This window comes from Cygnus olor, chromosome 3 (genome assembly GCF_009769625.2).
Source record: "Cygnus olor isolate bCygOlo1 chromosome 3, bCygOlo1.pri.v2, whole genome shotgun sequence".
NCBI classification, from domain to species: Eukaryota; Metazoa; Chordata; class Aves; order Anseriformes; family Anatidae; genus Cygnus; species Cygnus olor.
In genome coordinates, this window is record NC_049171.1 from 16,775,701 (window position 1) to 16,797,735 (window position 22,035).

The 22,035-nt window shown below is 36.6% G+C and overlaps 1 protein-coding gene across 6 annotated transcripts in view; it reads left to right on the top strand.

The window, feature by feature from the left end:
• The window catches only part of KIDINS220 (kinase D interacting substrate 220), a 73,552-nt gene extending 52,791 nt beyond the window's left edge, over positions 1 to 20,761 (top strand). For 4 of the 6 annotated variants that reach the window (XM_040550485.1, XM_040550482.1, XM_040550484.1 and 1 more), the window contains exons 24-30: positions 867 to 1,093; positions 5,853 to 5,963; positions 6,829 to 6,885; positions 13,625 to 13,771; positions 15,347 to 15,445; positions 16,545 to 16,793; positions 18,373 to 20,761. In XM_040550485.1, coding sequence (XP_040406419.1) covers positions 867 to 1,093; positions 5,853 to 5,963; positions 6,829 to 6,885; positions 13,625 to 13,771; positions 15,347 to 15,445; positions 16,545 to 16,793; positions 18,373 to 19,644 — 2,162 coding nt within the window. In that variant the 3' untranslated portion in view covers positions 19,645 to 20,761. The remainder of the gene's footprint in view (positions 1 to 866; positions 1,094 to 5,852; positions 5,964 to 6,828; positions 6,886 to 13,624; positions 13,772 to 15,346; positions 15,446 to 16,544; positions 16,794 to 18,372) is intronic. The other 2 variants (XM_040550486.1, XM_040550487.1) reach the window with 2 other exon arrangements.
• Positions 20,762 to 22,035: the final 1,274 nt, after the last annotated feature.

Sequence of the window (22,035 nt, forward strand, 5' to 3'; positions counted from 1 at the left end):
TGCTTAGGGATTGCTGTTGGGTCTGGAGTAAGGCTAAGGCATCCTAACATGTCCACCTGTTTAGAGATGCTAAAGCTTTGTAGAAAGCTGTATCTTTAAAACAGGATCCTTATGAGTTTTTGGTATGGCAGTATGCTAAGTAGGATCTGAATTTAGGTATTAATGGTTTCCTTTGCTCAACTGTTTTCTATGTGAAGCTTACTTTCTTCAGTCCTCAACTGGAATTCTTTGACTTTTTTTTTTTCCCCAACTTCCTTCTCTGCATTTGATAGCTGCAGTGGGATGGCATAATTCTGTTCACAGAATCACAATATAGTGAAGGTGGGAAGGGACCTCCTCGAGGTCGTCTGATCCAGCCCCTCTGCTCAAGCAGTGCCACCCAGAGCAGGTTGCCCAGGATCATCTCCAGGTAGCTTTTGAAGATCTACAAGGAGGAAGACTCCATAGCCTCTCTGAGCAACCTATGCCAGTGCTCCATCACTTGCATAGTAAAGAAGTGTTTCCTGATGTCCAAACGGAACGTCCTGTGTTCCAGTTTGTACCCATTGCCTCTTCTCCTGGTGCTGGGCACCACTGAAAGCCTGTCTCTGTCCTCTTTGCACCCTCCCTTCTGGTATTGATAGACACGGATAAGATCACCCCGAGCCTCCTCTTCTCCAGGCGGAGCAGCCCCAGCTCTCAGCCTCTCCTCAAAGGAGAGGTACTCCAATCCTTTCATCATCTTGGTAGCCCTCTGGCCTCAGACTCTTTCTGGTTTGTCCACATCTCTCTTGTAGCAGGGGGCCCAGACTTGGACACAATTCGCAAACAAATCAAAACTTTTTCAAATCTTTCAAGTTAAATTTCCTGCCTTTTTTATTTTTCAGATGTTCGTGCTGCAAGGGATCAGATGAATATAGGAGGACTTCCTTATCCAACATTGCCTCTACATGAGGCACCTGCCAGAGCAACATCTCTGTTCAGTCAGCCTTCATCAGCTTGCTCTTCTACAACCTCGTTCAACGGACCTTTCAACAGCGGAGTTTTATCACCCCAGCCTCATAGCAGTTACTATAGTGGTATGACAGGACCTCAGCATCCATTCTACAATCGGGTAAATAATTGAGAACCAATTCACGTTCTTTTCATTTAATCTGGTAATATTGCAGATGTAGTCTATAAAATATTTAAAAGACCACGCAAATTATATTTGGAAATGGAGTTTTGTTCGAAAGCCCAAAAGTTGGTAAACTTCACAGTAATGTTCAGTCATTGTAGTCTCATTGAGAAATGCGGTAAATTGCATTAGAAAAACAAATTCAACAAGGGGAAAAAAGGTCAAATTGTTTTTAGACATGGCTCAATTTATTTATTTATTACTTCTTGAGCGGTAAACTGTGCAGTCCTGCCATACTTGCTTACAGTTGTTAGAAGAGGTTCTGGCTTTTTCTTGGTGACAAGTTAAACCATACAAAAACTCATGTGAGGAACTACATCACAAGAATGTATCTAGACGTATGTCTTCCCTTTGTCTCTCTTATTTTGGGATCTTTTCTTATAACCAATGTTGCACTAGTTTAAAAGAATTAAAATAAATTGCATAAATCATACATTTTTTTAGTTCTTTGTGGGCATTAGAAAACATAGTCCTGTGCACAGCTCACTTGAAAGTTGCAATACTTCACTGTATAGTGTGATTTAATCTAAACAATGTAAGATGAACTATTTTTAACATTGCTCCAAGTTGCTGAGGTATACATCTGCTTATTAGATGAGACAACAGTTAAGAAGAATGCTTTTTTAGTTGCGTTTTACATTAAAATTTGTAGTACTGATCTATTTAGGGTGATTTTGTTTATAGTTGTTTAAACTCTGAGCACATTCCACAATTAATTTACTTTCTATTTTTGTGGAATGTATTCAGTATTTTTATTTATTTTTTGTTCTTTTCTGCAGTGCTATCAGGGAAAATCAGAAAGCTGATGTAATTCATGGCTTGCTTCTATATATAAGAAATGCCCTTAGCTTTAACTAACAAAGTTTGATAGTATGTTATGTTCAAGCTAATAAGCTGGAAAAATACTGAGTTATCCTAAATCAGTGTTTGTTGACGAAGGCAGAAAAGAGTACGTGTAGCACAGAACCTTTTATCTGTTCTAAAATTATTCTTATTTAAAACTGTATTGAGCATATATGCTGTTTTATTGAAAATAACTTACAACGACATGTTCTTCGAAGTAGTCCAGTACTGATTGATGCTGATCACATGAATCTTCCTCCTGATAGTAACAGCTTTGTTAAAGTGAGCGTTTAATTGGAAGTCCTGGTTTTGTCTGTGTTACTGTACATGACAAGGTTAAAAGTGTGTGGTAATATACAATTGAAACTTGTATGTTTTTATGCCTCTAATAATCAGTACAAAAGCAATTATTAGAGAGTCATAGCTGTTCTTACAAGCAGTTTATATATTCATTTTTATTATGTGCATATGTGGACTTAAAGATATGCTTATTTTTTTTTCCTTTCTGCCTACTTAAGACTAACATGTTTCTGTTTTGGCCTTTCTCTGGATTTTTGTACTGCCCTTCTAGGGTATTTAGGTTTTTGTTTTAGTTTTTTTTTTTTTTTTAGGTATCTAGGTTTTTAGTGGTTCACACTTCCAGATATTGACACAAACACATTTATTACATTCTTCTATGGAGTTATGCTGTCATGAACACTGTATACTGAGATAAATGAGGAGAACTTTATAATAGTAGAAAATTTAGACTGAAAAGTAGTTTTCTTCAGGATTTTAAATGGCATTTCACTTCTCAGGTTTTTGTAAGAATAGTATTTAATAAAATAACGGTAATAGAAGAATAGGCTCTCCCCAGTAATAATACCAGGAGTATCTAAGAGAGGTCTTGGATATTTGTATGACAAAACACAACGGAGTCAAATGCTGCTCTGGAAATGCCTGAATTTTATGGCAAAGTGCTCTTAAGTTCTTGGTATAGATGCATTGCCATTTTTCTGAATAGTAAATGGTTCCTGTCCTGTTTTCTATAAGCAATCATTTGTCCTTAAGGACAAACGAACAAACATTGAACTCTTGGGAGAAGCTCAGGTTGCTTATTTTCAGGAAATACTCTTTATTATTGCTATTATTATTACTCTGTATGTTTCTGCTTTTTTCTTCAGATGTTCCTGTGTTATTCTTGCACTTCCAGTCACATAATCTACTTGTTTTTGGTTTAAAGCCCCTTTCTCTGTGTGCATAGCTGTAAAGGAGGGATTACAGTCCAGTTTAGCAGCTCTTCAACTTGGCCCTCTGGCTCTCAGTATTGGACTGTGATCGAGGTGTACAGATTACTGTCCAGTTCCCTGGCAACAAGTTGGACTCAAGTTCGGCTTCCCAAAATTGCTGCTGTCATAAACCGTTGTTGACATCACGTTTCCTGTGGGAGAGGTCAGAGCAGTAGGCAAGTCTAATCGGGATTTTCCTGAGCGGGATCTAGACTTTATGGTATGTGAGAATTTTATTTTTTTTTCAGACCAGCAGCAAATTCTTTGATATCTTGGCCAGGCTTGTACTTCATAGGCTATCTGCAGACTTGGAGAACAGCTCTGCAGTGGTTTATGCCCAGCATGGATTTATACTCGTCTCGCATTTTCATGATATCTGTATTATCACACTTGGAGACTGCAGAGTTTAGGCTTATATTGGAGAATTGATTCCACAGTTTGGAAGCAGTGAAGCAGCTGAAGTGTGCACAAGGCATAAATAGAAATTGTGAAAAAAATTATGGTATAATTGCCTTATTGGAAAAATTTTTTCATCGCTTCGTAGCTTGATGACTCGCAACCAACAAGCAGGTGCTCACGATGTTTCAGAGGATAGTCTTTGCAGTGAGAGCTAGGCACTTGGATGCAGTATAATAATTAAGCCTCTCATGCCTTGTGGGTTTTCCACGTGGTTTAAGCTGTTAATGGAAAACTGAGGCATTTAATTATTTAAGAAGTAACATAAAACCCTTTTCAAAAAAAGTTTATTTCCACAACATACCATAGAATGTGTGCTTTATGACAGTGAGATAAATTTAAATCAATGTATTTTCTGAATCATTCTGTACCAGCCAGTAAATGTATGGCAAAGCCTAGATATTGTTTCTCTTACCTATCCAAGTAAAATTAAAAATCACACAAAAACATACTCCCACAGTTAGACTAATGATTACCATGCATATCACATAACTTCGTATGTTGGAAGAGCATATGAAATTTTTGTGGTAATTGTATACAAGTGTCCAGGAACAGTTTGTATTTTTTCATAATTACTCAAAGTTGGAGCATATGCCATATAATTGTTGTACACAGGAAGTAAAGTTTAACTTCTCCATTCATTTACAACTGCTTCTGAATGCAGAGTTCTTTGCTTGTTTGTTTTTTTGTCCTTATTGATAAATCCAAAGTGGAATATTTCAACACATTTTACTCCTCCCTCGTAGATTGGCCATCAGGTCATAAAATTATTTAGTCTACACTGAATTTGGTGCAGTAGACTACTCATAATCTTGTCATGTGCAGAAACACAAACCAAATACTATGTTTTGTTTGTTAAATACCTATATAATATAATTTTAAAATGTTAAGTATGAAAATACAGTTTGAAGATTTTTTGGGGGGGAACTGGGTAATGAATTAATAGTATAATAATAAGGAATTAATCAATAATCCTGCTTATCCTGAAGTCTGAGCATTCTGTTGTTTCCATTGCATTGCTTTAAAAGAAAACTGATAGGGAAATTAAGGTCTTTATTTCAAAACCTAGGTCAAATTCACAGATAAACAAAATTTTAACAATATTAGGAAAGCGCTTCTTAAATGCACTACTAGCCACAAGGTTTGCCATTCTCAAATGCGCACACATTTTAATCGCATGCCAGTGGGTAGTGTGTGGATTTCAGGAAATGTGTTCGTACAATTAATTTCAGCACTTCAAGGATTGGAGCACTTCGTTAAAAAGGAAGTGTGTTTGTAACTTTTAGATCCCTGTATCTCTTAGAAGTGACTTTATTTGTAGTCCAAGTTCTCGTTTGGACCCCTTATACTGATATGCTGTTAAAACTTGGAAACTTGGGTAGCTGCTTTTCTTTAAACTTATTAGTAAAAAGGGATAAAAGGCTACCTGGTTACAAGAAGTGTGATTAGAGTTAAGTTGTATTTGTGGGAAACAAAATGTTTCTGTTTTTAAAAAATGTTTGTGATATTTTTTTTATGATGATTAACATTTTACTTTAAAATGGTACTTGTAATTGAACAACACACAGAGGCATATTTCTAACTAAACAAAGCCTAAATATTTTCTGCTATAATGTTAAAGTCTCTTATTTGTAGAAGGAAAAAAATCCAACAAACCTCCAGATTGGTTACCATAAGCATGGGAAGCTCTAGTGATGCTTTTATCTATCCAGTTTTTTGTGTATAATTATTTTGTCCTGTGAAACATTCTGAATTTTACTGAGAATCTAACTTTGATTTCAGTAGCGCTGAGGTTAGTGAAAAGATCACAAGTGTAAATCCTTTTCACATTTTCAAATCAGATGTTAGTGTGTAACTTTGTTCCTCCAGCAGACCGTGCCAGAGCACCCACTGCCATTGAAGGGAGTAGAAGGGGGTCAGTTGCTGAGGGGTTTTGAAGAACTCGCTCCAGTGCTTTTGATTGATTTCTGTTAAATGCAAAAAGTAAAGAAAGCTGTTAATAATTGCTCTTTTCACTTTGTTAAACTCAACTACAGGATGTGCTTTGTTGAAATAAGTTTTATTTTATTACTACATTTTGATTTGTGTAATTGTTTGTCCCTTTTTTGTTACATTTTTTTTTCCCATAGCCATTCTTTGCCCCATATCTTTACATGCCAAGGTATTACCCTGGCAGTTCTCATCTCATCTCACGTCCACCACTAAAAACGAGTTTGTCCAGAGATCAGAACAATGGCCTAGTAAGTATTTTGAAGGATAATTCAAATACTAACCTAAACAATAAATATAGCGTGTAATGCGAATGAAGGTAATTAATGGTGATTGGGTATTAGACAACTGCAAGCTCTATTTTATAAATAGTTTAAGCAAAGGTGTTATTAATGTGTAATTTAAAGTGTATTTTGTTTTAACTTTACAAATTACTTAAAGATGAAAACTAATTCAGGTATCAAAACCTGTACTATTGGCAGGAAAATATTTCAATAAACATTCCAACTGTGCTACAATAAATTGATATAGCGTGTTATAAGAAAAAGAATGCTACTGGTAAATTTATATTCAAATTTTTGTAATACAAATTCTATGACATCTGAAGAAGGTAAAAGGACATCCCTTAATGTTGTAAAGAATGCTACAAATTGGAAGGCCAAAGTTAAAAGCAATGTTTTAAAAATTCAAGTAGAACAAAATACATTTTATCTTAAGTGTGCATTAGATACAGCATGATTTTATAAGTAAGTATAATTCAGCTTTATCCATTGAAAAGGAAGAATGAACAGACTTTCCTAGCTTCCTATAGAATAAATTCCTGTTAACGGTATTTATTTTACTGATAGATGGTTGTTCAAATGGAATTAAGAACTAAAGAAAGCTTAAAAAAAAGTCAGTAAAAACCTCACTTGTCAGTTGCTCTAATTTTAGGATATTGATACGTTGAGCAAAGCTATCAAAAGGTTTTGAAATCTTTCTTTAATCACTAACGGAAAACAAATGTGTGTGTCGTTTATGTACTGATATGAGATCATTCTCATTCATTGTTTGCTTCATATTTTTCGTTTAGCCCTTGATTATTTTACCCAAACCGTAATATTTTGTTGTTGTTAGGATGTTATCAAGGAGGATGCTGATGAGGGGCTTTCTTCACCCACAGACCCCTCAATGGTAAATGAGTAGTCACGTGGTGTGGAAATTTTAGCATCTCATTGCTTTTCCAGCAGTAATGGGTGTGCATTAATCATAACTGCAGTTCACTAACACTGCATCAGTGGCTTTGGTGGGCAAATAGAGTAGTTGAAAACTAATGTAGTTCGTGAATGAATTTAAGAGCTAATATTTCACTTATAAGATATAGTATATTTTTCCCTGTAGTTTTCCCCTTACCTTTCTCAGTAGCTCTTGTGAGTATTGTGGTAGCTAAACAGACTGGAGAAAGAACTTGGTCATTTGTAACTTAGATTCTAGAATGAAGTAGCTGTGTGTTTCTTGTTTTAGTCAGCTCTGTCACCTGAGCCCTACTTCTTTAGCTGGTGGCATAAAGCTATTGTTCAGCGGAGGGCCACAAAGATGATACGGGGCCTGGAGCATCTTCCCTATGAGGAAAGGCTGCGAGACCTGGGTCTGTTCAGCCTGGAGAAGAGAAGACTGAGAGGGGATCTCATCAATGTGTATAAATACCTGAGGTGTGGGAGACAAAGGGATTTGGCCAACCTCTTTCCAGTGGTTTGTGGGGACAGGACAAGGGGCAATGGCCACAAAATTGAGCCGAGGAAGTTCTGTACCAACATGGGAAAGACCTTCTTCACAGTGAGGGTGACGGAGCACTGGGACAGGCTGCCCAGGAAGGTTGTGGGGTCTCCTTCTCTGGAGATATTCAAGGCCCGTCTGGATGCCTACCTGGGCAGCCTGCTCTAGGGAACCTGCTTTGGCAGGGGGGTGGACCAGATGGTCTCTGGAGGTCCCTTCCAACCCCTACAATCCTGTCATTCTGTGATTGCAGTTAACACAGTATGAAGCAATGTTTCATGGGAATAAACTAAAAATAAAATTAAAGGTCATTAGTTTATTCTTGAGTCAGAACGCTGACATCTGCCTTTTCCACGATTTGTTTTTGTTTTATTGTAAGTACTGGCACAAAGGTGTCTTCTTTATGGATATCAATTTTAATTCTAACTGGGAATCAGTGGAAAATCATTATGATTTACTACCAAAGCAAAGAGGTTAATACAATTTAAATCATTTTCGTAATTATTGCTGCCAATAGTGGTTGGCAACAGTTATAATTAGATCTCAGTGGTGGTGTTTTTTTTCTTCTAGTAAATAGTTACAAAAAAGTATTCTCATTGTACAATGAAGAGAGGGGGGGAAAAAAAAAACAAAACACAAAACACAGACCCCAGAACTGCTGTTTTTAATTCCACATAACCTTCATTTAGCAATTATGGAAACGCAGTGGAGAATTTACCCTAAAGTTCTCTTTCCCAGGTCATCAGGTACCTTGGGTGAAGGGATGACTTCGAGGTAATGTTTTCTTGTAGTATATTTTTGGAGATGCTGATGTCTTCCCCGTGTGTGGTTCCTTATCTCAGTATCTTCTTGTCCCATATCTCCCAGTCCTTTTGCATCTTCTCAGTGCTTTATTGAAATTTCAGTTGAAAAGAAACAGTATTATACTTGCTTTAAGTATTGCAGTTATCCATAGGTGATAGATACAATAATTTTATCCAGCTAGTTAGGTAGCTCTCAATTGATGGATCGCTGCCACTCGATAAATAATACAGTTTTTACTTGTATCTTAATAAATAGATTAGTGTATGTAAAGTAATGAAATAAACGTAAAAAAAAAAAAAAAAGGCAACTGTATAAAATAATTAATGAGCACCAAGGTGTGTAACTGATTTGATGACTGAAGACAAGAGGGGCGTATAGAATCAGAATTGACTTTCATGTAGATCTGGAAAGAAGCCAGAAATGTTGCAGTTTTACTTCTGTGTAAAACATAATTAATCATTATTTTTAATCTTACAGAGCAAGAAACAGTTACTTCAGGAGTATCACTTTTTTTTATATACAGGTCATCATGCTACTCCTTGCATGAGCTGACAGAGCTGTGCTGAGGATTTTATGTGATCTGGCGAAGGCCCCTGCTGTTGTTCTAAAATTTCAAATCTTAATCATTAGTCTTGTAAAATCAACGTAAATCTAGATTAGCTTAATGAAAATCAGAAATACCTTGAGAGCAGTCAATCGTGTAAATAATCTGACTTGTGCTACCATCTACATTTGGATTTTGTTGATAAAAATTCATTTATCTGAGACTATAGTTTACTATTCTATACATAGATGTCAAACCAGTAAGTTTACCAATACTATCTGTGTAGTTGTATCAAAATGTAGATGCATTGCAAATTTTAGGGTATCAGCTTATGTCACACCTTATTTCTTTAGTGATTGGAGATATCAGCTTCTGCCCATCTGTGGTGGAGGCTGCTGTGGGTTAGCCCCGGCAGGCAGCTCAGCACCACCCAGTCTCTTGCTCGCTCTCCCCAGGTGCCATGGGGAGAGCATCGGAGAGGTAAAAGTGTGAGAACTCATGGGTTGAGACACAGACAGTTTGCTGGGACAAGCAGAAACTGCCTGTGCAAGCAGAGCAAACCAGGGAACCCGTTCGCTGCTTCCCCCCTCGGCAGGCAGGTGTCAGCCCCTGCCAGGAGAGCGGGGCTCAGCACGTGGAACGGTTTCGTGGGAAGACAAATGCCATCAACCCACGCATCCTTCCCTTTCATCTTCCTTCACCCCAGTTCTGTTGCTGAGCATGACCCCACGTGGTGTGGGACACCCCTTTGGCCAGCCTGGGCCACCTGTCCTGGCCGTGTGCCCCCCAGCTCCTGGTGCCCCCCCAGGCACCTCGCTGGCAGGGCAGCGCGAGGAGCAGAACAGCCCTGGGCAGTGTGAGCACTGCTCTGCAAAGCTCAACCACCCCTGTGCTATCAGCGCTATGCTCATCCTAAATCCAAAGCACAGCACCATACCAACTGTTAGGGAGACAGTTAATTCTATCCCAGCCGAAACCAAGACAGAGGCAAACATGCATTTCTGCTGACTTTACTATACCAATACAAACTATAGTTTGTTTTTTTTTAATGTATTTACTATACTATATAGATGGTGATTTCTGACAGGAGCTGCAAAAACTTCTAGAGTGCTCTTCTAAAGAATTTCTCACTGAATTGAAGTCTTATCCATAGTGTCCCCTTTTATATTAGAAACCAAGCTAGCTTTAGAAGTGGTTATCCATAATAATCTTAGTTGGCTGTTTTAGTTTGCATTGTTAATTATGACTTGTTAGGATACAGCTTGTTGCAATATAATTATGCTGTTTCAATACATTTTTCATGCTGCATAGAATGCGTAATACCTTAAAATATAGTGTGCGTTCTTTGGTTGAGAGCTAACGGGGCCCAGTGCATGCACTGTAGATAAATATAGAATACCCTTTAAGAAACGAGAATTGCTTTTCTGAAGTTTGAGCATGAACGAACATATGCTTTTATGTGGCATTGTTGCGTTTTGAATATTTACTCATTACTCTTGCTATTTGTTATTAGTAGTACCTTTTAAGTGCTATGGGTGGTGGGATTTTTTTTTTTTGCATGCTTAAGTACAAGGTTTCAAAGACATTTGAAATGCAGGTAGTAGAATGTGATCTTGACAGGAGAATGTGTTTAACAGCAAGATTTTCCATCGGAAATACAGTGTAAAACTCTTATGCAAGCAAAATGCTGTGCTGTTGTACAAGTCCAAAACAGAGTAGTCTGCTCATGGGAAAATGGTCTCGGTATAGCATATCCTAAATGGGTACTATGAAGGTCTGTCCTAAAAGTTTCATCATGTTATGAAAGTAGCCCTGTATGGTACCTTTCTGTCCTAACACTGATTTCCTCTGTTTCCCTGAAAGCATGTCATCTGTATATTCAGTCTTGTTGATGTCACTTTAAGCTGTTGTTTCTTCTCATTCTGTTTTGTTCCTCCTCAAAGCCGTGTAAGTCTGGGTTAAACAGACAAAGACAGGTACAGCCACTTTCTGTGAATTACGCACTTTTTAGAGTCATTTCAGAAGCTGTCATACTGGCACTTCATGCTGGGCTGTCTGTAAACTAATGCTCATTACTAGCCTTGAGGTTTGTTTTGACAAGCTGCTTTTAGCTTTTGCATGGCAAATACTTTTCCGACTAATGTTCTTTAAGCATCTTTAACAAAACCACTAAGGCTGAAAAATGTGTCAGTTTAAGTACAGTTTTAATTCACTTACGTGATGACAATATCCCTAAAGCTATTGCATTACTTACTCTTCAGAGTGCTTTTTATAAAGAATGATTTGGATTAATGTGCATCTATTTCAAACAGTTCACGCTTTAACAAAAATAGTCTAAATATTAGACTGCTTTTCCATATATTTTTATACACAAAAAGAGGACTTTCTAAACTAACTCTTAATGCATATAGAAAGTATGACTTGTTCTTGACTGTTTAAAGAAATATTTTGATCTGAAGGAGAACTGTTAAATTAAAAGTCTTAAAAACTTCATTTATTTGTAGATACCGATAGGTGCTCTATCTAATAGATTTAGTGAACAAAGGCAATTGCTTATACACATTGCTTAGGGATCATTTCCTTTAGCAGTGCCACGATGTAATTCTGGCTTCAAAAAGGTAGTTATGATTTGAATTGACATAATACCTTTTGTTTATCGATGTGTTATACTCATAGCAATAATGAATAGTGTGTTTATGGGAAAATATTAGACAAAACTGTTTGGCAGTCTGAAGAAAAAATGAAAATGATTTTTTTAAAAGAGGAAAATATGGATTTACAGAAGAGAAATACGCAATAACTAGCTTGTAGATCAAACTCTTTCCTGTCAACATCATCAGTTTGCTGGTTGGTTTATATTTAGATAACTAAATGAGGATTTTATTTGTACTAAAAATCAGGTTAAATTGAGATCTGAATTCCCTCCTTTTGGTGCTTAATATGTTAACTAATCAGGTGTTGTAGGCACGTAATTAGGGAGACACTGCAGGATCTGAAAAGTAACTGGCTTGTCCCTGGAAGGAGTACTGAGCCACTAAGCCAGGTGCCTGGATTGTACTGAAAGTATAATGCTTAATTTTATGCAATAATTTAAGTAGACTACCTGCTCAGAAAATAGGAATATCTCTTATTTAGTGTCCAGTTGACATCTAATATCAATTATATAAATGGTCAAAAGAAGAAGCCCCAGCTCTGTTTTCAGCCAAGTGTGCGTAGGATCCCCACCAGCTCCTGTAGTGTTTTTGAGTGAAGTTGATTGTTCGCCTGTTTTAAGATCATTTCAAGCATATCTGGCAGAGAACTCAGGGGGAATTACATGTCATAGCATCTGAACCTTGAACCTCAGAGCAGCTTAGGTGGGAAATTTGCCAACCTCCCCAGATCAGGATATCTCCAATAACAACAAGATAACTCTGAGGTTAAGGTAGTCGAGAACGAGTTTGGGGTTTGCTGCCTTTATAACTGAATAGTGTGTTCTCAAATACTCAGGTTTTAGACAATTTAGATAAGGTTAATGCCATTAAGCGTAATAATTCTTGCTTTTGGTAGGTAATTATTTTGGATCTATTAATTTATTAATTCTGCAAGATTAAATAAATAACTTTGAAGTAATTAAAAATTAAAAACAAAAGCAAAAACAACATATTGGGATTACAAAAATAGCCTTAATTGGTGATTAAGAAATATAGCCTAACTTGATTAATTGAACTTTGGAGATTCAAAATGTACTTTTAAATTTACGCATGTGATGATGAGCTCTGAAGCTTCAGAAGCTATTTTGCATCCTCCTAAAATGAGCTTCACTTTGGTGGATGGTCTACGGAGCCCAAACCAAAACTTCATGTTCAGAAAAAGGGAAGGTACAGCCTCCACCCCCCAGAGGAGGGTAGGAAAAAAAAAACAACAAAAAAAACATACCTGGTGGAACTAGTTCTGGTTTTGCTTTTAGAAATTGGGAGCAACTAACTTGTTCAGATCTTTGCACTTTGCCCATCCAGGAATAATGTGGGTGTTATTTTTTGTTTTTTGAGAAAACACTGTCTTAATATGCTGACTATGTGCAGATGTATTTGTTTTGGTTTTCCACACTTTCCTGGAAATTCCCAGAAGCTGGCAACATTATCAGGGCAACTTCTGTGTTACAGATCTGAGATGTGAATGATTTCTACATAAGTCTTGCCAAAGCTCCAGACATGTGAAACATCCTTACAGTATCTTGGAGGACAGCAGCAGTGCTGCACTGTATTTCCCTGCTCTGATGGTGATACCCCTTGACTGATTTTACATAAATGAACAGATACTGCTAAAAGTACCCAGTGAATCCAAGTAATTGAGGAACTGTGTTTCAGGTCATCTTTGTCTAATGGTAAACCAGGAATTGTTTAAGACAGGAAAAAGTTGTCTGGGTTATTTAAAAAATAGTAATAGCAATAATAATAAACATCCAAAAACAAACTAACTGCTAAAATCAGTGGGAAACTTTGAATAAAGATGCATTTGAAATTGATTAACCCTTACTTAATATTCCTGATTTTTGTTGTTTTTCTTAAATAAGATTATTTAAGAGAGTTGTTTTCTGACATAGGCAGGACTCAAGATGCTCTGCTTTTTCTCATATAAAGACTGAGAGTTTCCCAGTATATAGATATTCTGATATTAATTAAAAATGCCTGTGCTTTCTTGTTCTCATCTCTTAATTTTAAAATGTAGTTGAACACAGTTTGGCTTGTGCTCGTGTATATTGAGAAATTCTGGGTGTACTGAGTATTTGAACATTATCTTTTATGGACGTTTTCTCGCTTCTTACAGGGAGGAGGAGCAGGCACAGGATCGACCACAGGAGTATCGCATGTGTCTCTGAGCACAATGAGCGTGGAAGCTGTTTGTGAGAAGCTAAAGCAGATAGACGGTCTGGACCAGAGCATGCTACCTCAGTACTCTGCAACTATAAGAAAGGTATCTGCTGAATTTCATTAGTGCATCTAGTACCTAAACACAGACATAAACATGTGAAAGGAAATATTTAGCTGCTGCTTTTCTTTGGAAATGTTTGTTGAAACACATTGAATATCAGAACATCTTAATTTGTGCCAAGTTGAAAGGGCATTTTAAGACAAGTGTGTATTTCTCAGAGAAAAAACTCCTAAAAAGAAAAACTCAGAAATATACATGTTGATGAGACTGGTTATTTTGAGAAAAGAAACAAGAAAAACTATTTTTAAATTGTCATATTTAGATGAATAGTATTGTAAATATGTTCTACATCCAGGTAGCAGCTTATTTTTTCCCTTGAAAAATTGTCTAATATCTTTTGTTGTAAATGAGTAGTCAAGACAATTCCATTTCGCTCCTATCACATTCCCCATCTATTTCCTTCAGAACAAGGCCAGTGTACATTTTTCTGTTCCTACTCCTTTCTGTGAGATACTAAAACATTCATTTTTGTCTTTATTACTTTTTTTCACCATTATGTGTGCTCTTTATATGAAGAAAGAAGGGAAAAATACTGTAAAAAAAGATGGTAATTAGTGAATGGTTTTGCCGAGCTTGATTTGCGCCAGCGCCTATCATATCTTAAAATACTGGGAGATTGTTGATTCAAGGAATAGGAGACAAGTTCATCACCAGGAGCATCAGCAGTGTTGCTTAAAGCAAGAAGTTGAATGTGAGATTGCAGCTCACTAGGTCTAGCTGCAAAAAATTCAATTGCTTCAGTGGCTCTATGGTGCTAAAAGACTGTGCTCCTCAGTTATTTCTGATGAGATTCCTCTTATTTATTTCATTGTATTTCTTACTATGAGTGGTTGAGTGTAAACAGGAAGAAAGAAAATGGCTCAGTCTGGTCTTTTTCCTGGTTTGATTAAGTACATCTTACTGAGATATGGCAGCTGACGCACCGAGTTCCCTCAGACTGAGCAGAGTGATCAACTCAAGCCTTCCATTTTGTAGCTACCCTTGCAAGACATGATTCTGCCGATCCTCCAATACATGGTATAAAGAAAAATACCCTTCACTGTTATGCTGTGAAAATGGTTCTATATTGAATTCGGTGCTGTTTGAAGGAATTAAGTACAGCGTACTTAGGTCCAACATAAAGAACTATGTTATGTACATAAGTCCAACATAAAGAATCACCTTCTTGGGATATAGGTGGTGTTTAGGCACTTCATTGTTGATCTCTGAGTTATGAGGAAGACTGGGGGAAAAAATAGAAATCTCGTCTTCCATCCCAGGGATTTCTGATGATGGCAAGAATGTGAGCTTGTATTTGTGCAGGGAGGGAACTTTCTGGGTGTAGATCTTGGATGCCTCAAGCCAGGGATCAGGTGATGCTTGGGACTTAGTAGCCTAATAATCTTTGTATAACATATGTATATATGTTTTTATTATGTAGGATTGGACTTAAAAGTGATGTTGAGGAATTTCTGTAGTAGTCCCCAGCAGTATATTCACCTTTCTGGTCTGTTACCATCACACAACAATTCTTGTATCAATAACTTACGTTACTTAGTTTTAGTTTTACTTTTTTAGGCAAATATAAATGGACGTGTCTTGGCTCAATGCAACATTGATGAACTGAAAAAAGAAATGAATATGAACTTTGGTGACTGGCACCTGTTCAGGAGCATGGTGAGATCTCCTCTTCAGTACTTCAGGACACCATAAATTAGTCTTTTCTGTTATGAACCTTATCTTTTTTTTCGTATTGCTTGCTTGTTATTATGTTTAAAACGATAAGCAACATCTTAAAGCATGCGTTTATTATTTTGTGATTTTTGTCCTTTTGTCTCGAGTACTTGCAACCAAGAACTGGTTGTTTATGGATTTGTGTCTTACTTGATTGTGAATTCTGAAGTTTTTTCTCCTCTTTTTGTAAGATCTGACTACTTCCATGAAATGTCAGAACTTAATTCTCTGAGGCCTCTGTCCTGTTAGTAAGGGAATTCAGGGTGTATTTGTGAGAGGAAGTGGACGGCCAGGCTGTTAGAAATGCATGGAACACAGTTGCATAAGCACAATTTTTAATGGAACTTAAGCTAAAGGTCAACCCAATCAGATAAATGAGTAATATTGTATTGACACATACTTGTATTCAATGCAGCATTCTCACATTATACTACCACTGAAGCATATATAGATACCTAATTTCCCTCTTCCCACTTCGAGAGTAAATATCAGTTTTATAGTGAGGAATATACATCACAGAGAATTGTAGCTTATTTTAAGTATTTTTAGTACATTGCCAGTTTTCTTTCTGAAAATTGCAGTATGTCTCTGAACTGCTGAATCAGTTTTCAAAACACTGATAATTTTAAGACATTTATTGTTAGATTCAGGTTGATTAAAGCTATAAACTGGAATGTTTGTTTTTGCTTAAAGATCTGTAGTTTATCACTGTGTTTTACAAAAATTTATTGGAAGTGTTTTGTGGCATATAACTTGGTTTAATGGTCTGAGTAATAATAAGTAATTTTGTAAATACAAGAAAAATCTGTAATATGAAAATGTGGTTTGTAGTAAAGACAATGAATGTACTAGGTCTGTAAACAGATCTTTTTTCATAGTTTGCCATGATCACAACCACATATGCAAGTATACTTTTTGTATTTGGAACTTGTGAATTGCTTATTCGTATATGTAGCAGCCCTTCTTTAACAATTTTGATTTTTTTTTCTATTCATATGATTACATTTGCACCTTCTCTTTTTTTTTGTGTGTGTGTGTTAAGATACTTGAAATGAGAAATTCAGAAAATCAGGCTGTTCAGGAAGATCCTCGTGGAACAACTGAGCATGCTACCTCTGCGATTTCTCATAGTGAACTTACTCGTCGTCCTGGGCATAACACTGAGTTGCCTCACACTGAGCTTACAGGTCTTTCTGGTCAAGCTCCCTACACGCTTAACTTCAGTTTTGAAGAACTCAACACAATTGGTCTTGATGAAGCTCCTCCGCGCCATAGTAACTTAAGTTGGCAGGTATTTAATAGAGGAATGTATTCTATGTGCTTATCAGTATGGTAAATGGCTTTTTACATTCTGAGGTACAGACAGGTCAAGAAGTAAGTCTGCTGTGACAGTTCAGGTACTTCCAGTTCTCAGTCTTGACAAAGACCGAAGTGCAGCAGAGATGAAAACTCTTAATCATACTCTCTGAGAGTCAAGGGCTTTAGTCTTTCCCATCTCAAAACTGTTCCAGTAATCACTCCTCGAGAAGAAAAAAATCAAAGCTATTGCTTATAGTAATGTTTTGCTGGATTTCTGTTTTCTGTAGCATGCAGACTTTGTGTATGATATATTTTAAGTATGTGCTAGACAGAAGTTATATTATTTGAAAGATTACTGATATATTTATTATATTTTTATAACAGGCAATGCTCCAGGACATTGGAGCATTGGTTTGACAATATGTAATCTAATCATAGACTCCACAGCTCACATCCTTTTGTACCTATAGTTTCTGCCATAGGTTATGTATGGTCAGTTTTCTTTTTTATCTTATGAAATTACCTTAAGTGTGTGCTTTTCTTTTTCCTTTTTTAAGAAACAAGACAATACAGTTAACGAATGATTAGATGGTATTAACATAGTGGTCATAATTTCCCCCCGAAATCCATGTTGCAGCTTTTTCATCTCTGATTTTGAAGGCCTAAATTAGAAAATCTTGAAAGTCCATCAAAATAGGAAGACATCTCAAATTACAAGCTATAGGCTGTATTTTTAGTATTCAAAAATATAACTGAAAAGAGGTTTGGGATATATATCCCAGATATATACGTGAATGGATATATATGCACACATGTATGTAAGATCCTGATTACCCTTAATCCATTTACAGCAACTGAGTATCAATGTATGTTTTTGAAAACCTAAGTGGCATGAATCAAATTTTTAACATTGTTTTTGTCTCAAAAGGACAGAAGTGTAAGAAAATATTTTTAAAAACATTTTAAGATGCAAGTTTAAATAAATAGTTGATGTCTGTAGAGTTATCTGAAATTAAATTGAAAGAGCGAGGAACGTAATTTGTCCTTCTTGAGAAAACAGGGAAGGAGTACTCCTGGAAATGTACAACACAATCAAATAATTCTCTTGTTAGTGAAGAACTATAGCTGCTGTAAGTATGAATAAAAAGTAGTGAATAATGCATAAAAAATCAAGCGTTGATATTTCTGAGATTCTTGCATTTTGCTGCTTGCATTGAGTTGATTAGGAGTCAGGGCATATAGAAGTCCCTTAACCAACATTTTCTTTTAGTTTTTCATGTTTAGCTGTCCCTCAGTATTCTAGTATATACATAACATTGTTGATCTTAAAAAAAGCTGGCAGTAATCCTATAGTAAAGTAATAGAAAGGGAAAAGTGAAACAGTAGACTAAAGATCTTGCATATGTTGCTTGCTGAGGGGTTTGAGCATATAACGTTGACAATTTCAATTGCATGACCTATTCATAACAAAAAAATTAAGCACACACTTGATACTTTGTTACTTAACTTAGAATGATCAGTGAAAGTCAAAATAAATATTTCCTATAACTATTCTCTCTTTTTTTCCCCAGTCACAACCTCGCAGAACGCCAAGTCTTTCAAGTCTTAACTCTCAAGATTCAAGTATTGAAATATCAAAGCTCACTGACAAGGTACAGGCAGAATATAGAGATGCATATAGAGAATATATTGCTCAAATGTCACAGTTAGAAGGAGGTGCCAGTTCCACTACAGTAAGTGGTAGGTCTTCCCCTCATAGTTCAAGTGCTTTCTATATGGGGCAGAGTACATCAGGGGGTTCCTTGCATTCGAGTGCAGAACAAGAAAAAGGAAAAGATGGTGAGCAGAAACAAGATGATGGAAGAAAGTCCTTCCTGATGAAGAGGAATGATGTTATTGATTACAGTACTTCAGGTGTTTCTACTAATGATGCATCTCCTTTGGATCCTATTACTGAAGAAGATGAAAAAGCTGATCAGTCTGGTTCCAAGCTTCTGCTAGGAAAGAAGTCTTCAGAAAGAACAAGTATTTTCCAGGCTGCAGATTTAAAGCTTAAGGGAGTTACTCTCCGGTATCAGAAGCTTCCAAGTGATGAAGATGAGTCAGGAACTGAGGAGTCTGATAATACCCCACTTCTTAAGGAAGGTAAAGATAAGAAAACAGATGGAAAAATTGACAAACAACCCAAATCTCCAGAACATGGATCTGAACCTATTAGAACCTTCATCAAAGCAAAGGAGTACTTGACAGATGCCCTTCTGGATAAAAAAGATTCTTCCGACTCTGGTGTAAGATCAAACGAAAGTTCTCCCAATCATTCCCTCCATAATGAAGGAGCAGATGATTCACAGCTTGAAAAGGCAAATCTCATTGAGCTTGAAGATGACAGTCATAGTGGAAAGAGAGGAATTCCGCACAGCCTTAGTGGCCTTCAAGATCCAGCTGTGGTTCGTATGTCTATTTGCTCAGAAGATAAGAAGAGCCCATCAGAAAGCAGCTTGATAGCAAGTAGCCCAGAAGAAAACTGGCCAGCCTGCCAGAAAGTCTATAACTTAAATAGAACCCCTAGTACAGTAACCCTGAATAATAACAGTGCTCCAAACAATCGAGCTAATCAAAATTTTGAAGAAATACAAGGTATCAGAGATTCATCTCAAATTATCTTGCACCCTAGCTCAGGTTCCAATTCAACTGCAGTTCAGAATGAGAACCTGAAGAGTGTTGCTCACAAGCGGAGCCAGCGTTCAAGTTATACTAGGCTTTCAAAAGATTCATCAGAGCTCAACACTGTTACTGCCTCAGATGGGGCTGGTTTTGGAGAAGAGAGAGAAAGTATCCTGTAAAAAGAAGCCAGGCTAAAACAGAGTACGCCCATGATTTGTAGCTTGTTTGGAATTCTTTGTCAGTGTGTAGTTACACTAAGCTATGTAGTTTAAGTTGCCAGTACTGTAATAGAAGGTCTAGATTATTTTCAGTCATTTTCTTGAAGAGAAGAAATAGCCTTTAGAAAAAAACAAATTACTTCAGACCTTCCCCAGAAATAAAACCAGTATTTGTTAGGATGGAAAAACAGTTCCTTACGACACTGTGCAAAGGTTAGGTCAGGGGCACGTGTTACAGAATTAAGTATGGTTTAGTTATTAAAATGTGATTTTACTTTTGTGTTGGGATATGTAATGTTTATCCCTCCCAAACTTTCCATGTAAGTCTTACATACATATGTACTTACAAATAAAGTTAAGACTGCGTCCTTGCCATGTGACATCAGAGATATCAGAAGATAAAATACCACAACCTGTGACACCCGTATCAAACTTTAAATTAACTAGTGGATTAGTGTGTGCAACATATATTACATATGTTGAAATTTAAATGTTAGGGTACCTGTTTGGTTATGTGTATACTTTTATTCTTTGTATGTTCAGTAATTGCTGTTGACTTTGTGAACTTTGGATAGAATGGTGATAAGGATTTTAAGGAACATTGTCTTGATGTGTCATTGGACTTGGCAGTTATTTATAGGGTAATGCCTTATCATTGATTTAGTGAATTCATTATTTATTATAGGTACAGTCACTGGTCTAAATAGATGGAAACAACTGAGTAACTTTAAAATATTGTAAGGATAAAGTATGAATATGATGTCTGGACTTAAGGAATATCTGTTGCTGTGCATGATCTTTCCTTGGTACAGAGTTTACCATTTGGTTCCAGAAAGAAAAAATGAGTAGTTTTTGCTGTTTTGAAAGTAATATGTACTTTTTGGAATCTAGTCTGAGCTGTATGCCAGCTCCTATATTCCTGAAGTACAGTATTTGAAAGTTTTTGTCATCTAAGTAATATACCTGAATGTTACTGTAGTAAATACTTGTACTGTCCAGTGAAATCTGCATGATTTTGAGGGGAAAAATTGTTCGAACTAGACTCTGGTAGTACAAAGAGAATAAAAAATAAATTGGCCTATTGAGTTTGTGTCCATATTTCTATTTACAGTGGTATTTTGTTTCTTCACTTGATGAAAATCTTTTGTGCATGTTGTTTTGATTAAAGTACATCACAGATTTAATTGAAGAGCGCGCTAGAACAATACTGTTATTAATACAATGCTAAATAAGCGTCAAGTATAAAACTACATTTGATATATGGAAGTGACAAAGCAGACATTTCCAAAGGAAGTGCTGAGCTGTGGAGAGGGGGCCACCTCCCGCTTTGGATCTAGTGCATCTCCAAGCAGATGCCCCCAGCGGGACCTTGTGGTTGTGGCCTTTGTTATCCAGATCAAGAGAATGTTGACTCTGGCATAGAAGAGCAGAGAAAGACCAGCTTTATTTTTTCATTCCATGGATACCTAGTACTTAAAGATCTGGAAGCTTGCTCTTTGCACTTTTGGATTCTGTTAAATTGCTGCGTTGTTCAGCTGAATTAAAATATAATCGGTGCATTTCAGAAGTACTGGAAATCTGTGTGCACATATCTTTATTAGACAGATTATTAGTTTAAGGTAGTTTAAAAGGTACTAGTTTGGAAATCTCCCTAAACCAAATAAGAACCCCCCAAAGCTGATGTAGCTTCATGGTATTTTGCTGAAAGTTTGGGAACAGTTTTTCAGTTTATGACCTTCCTGTGGAAGGGAGGGGAGAAGTGACTATATATCACTCACTTTTCTGGAATCTTTGGGATGAAGAAGGGTTTTGTTTGTTTTGGTTTGGTTTGGTTTTGTTTCAGGAAGATACAAGCATTGGTTTTTAATAGAGGAAAATAAGTTTAGCTTTTTTCATTTAAAGATATTCACAGTATTGATAAAAGATACCAATTATCTCAAGTCATTTTGTCTGTTAAGTCCTCAAATAATCCAAATAGAGTAATTTTTACATTTCATGTGGTTTTGAAATCTTTTGATCCTTGAAAGTTTTCTCTTTAGTCTTCATAAAATACCAGGATTGGGGTGAAATAGGCAGCTGAGTGGAAAACTCTTCAGTGTTTCTAAATTACATTAATATCAGTGTAATTGCGCACCATCACTAAAAGCCAATAGGAGCAAAGTGTCTGTCTACGATTGCACAGGGCTTAATGTTCTGTCTTCAGCTTTCTAGGCACTGTCACAATAAAGATGTGAGTAATAGGAAATTCCAGAAGAGAACTATGCAGTTTCCCATATTAGAAATTACCCAATTTTGTATGAGAGCGATTTCTAGTCTCTTTGAATTCTGCTCAGCATGGGATGTGGGTGCCTA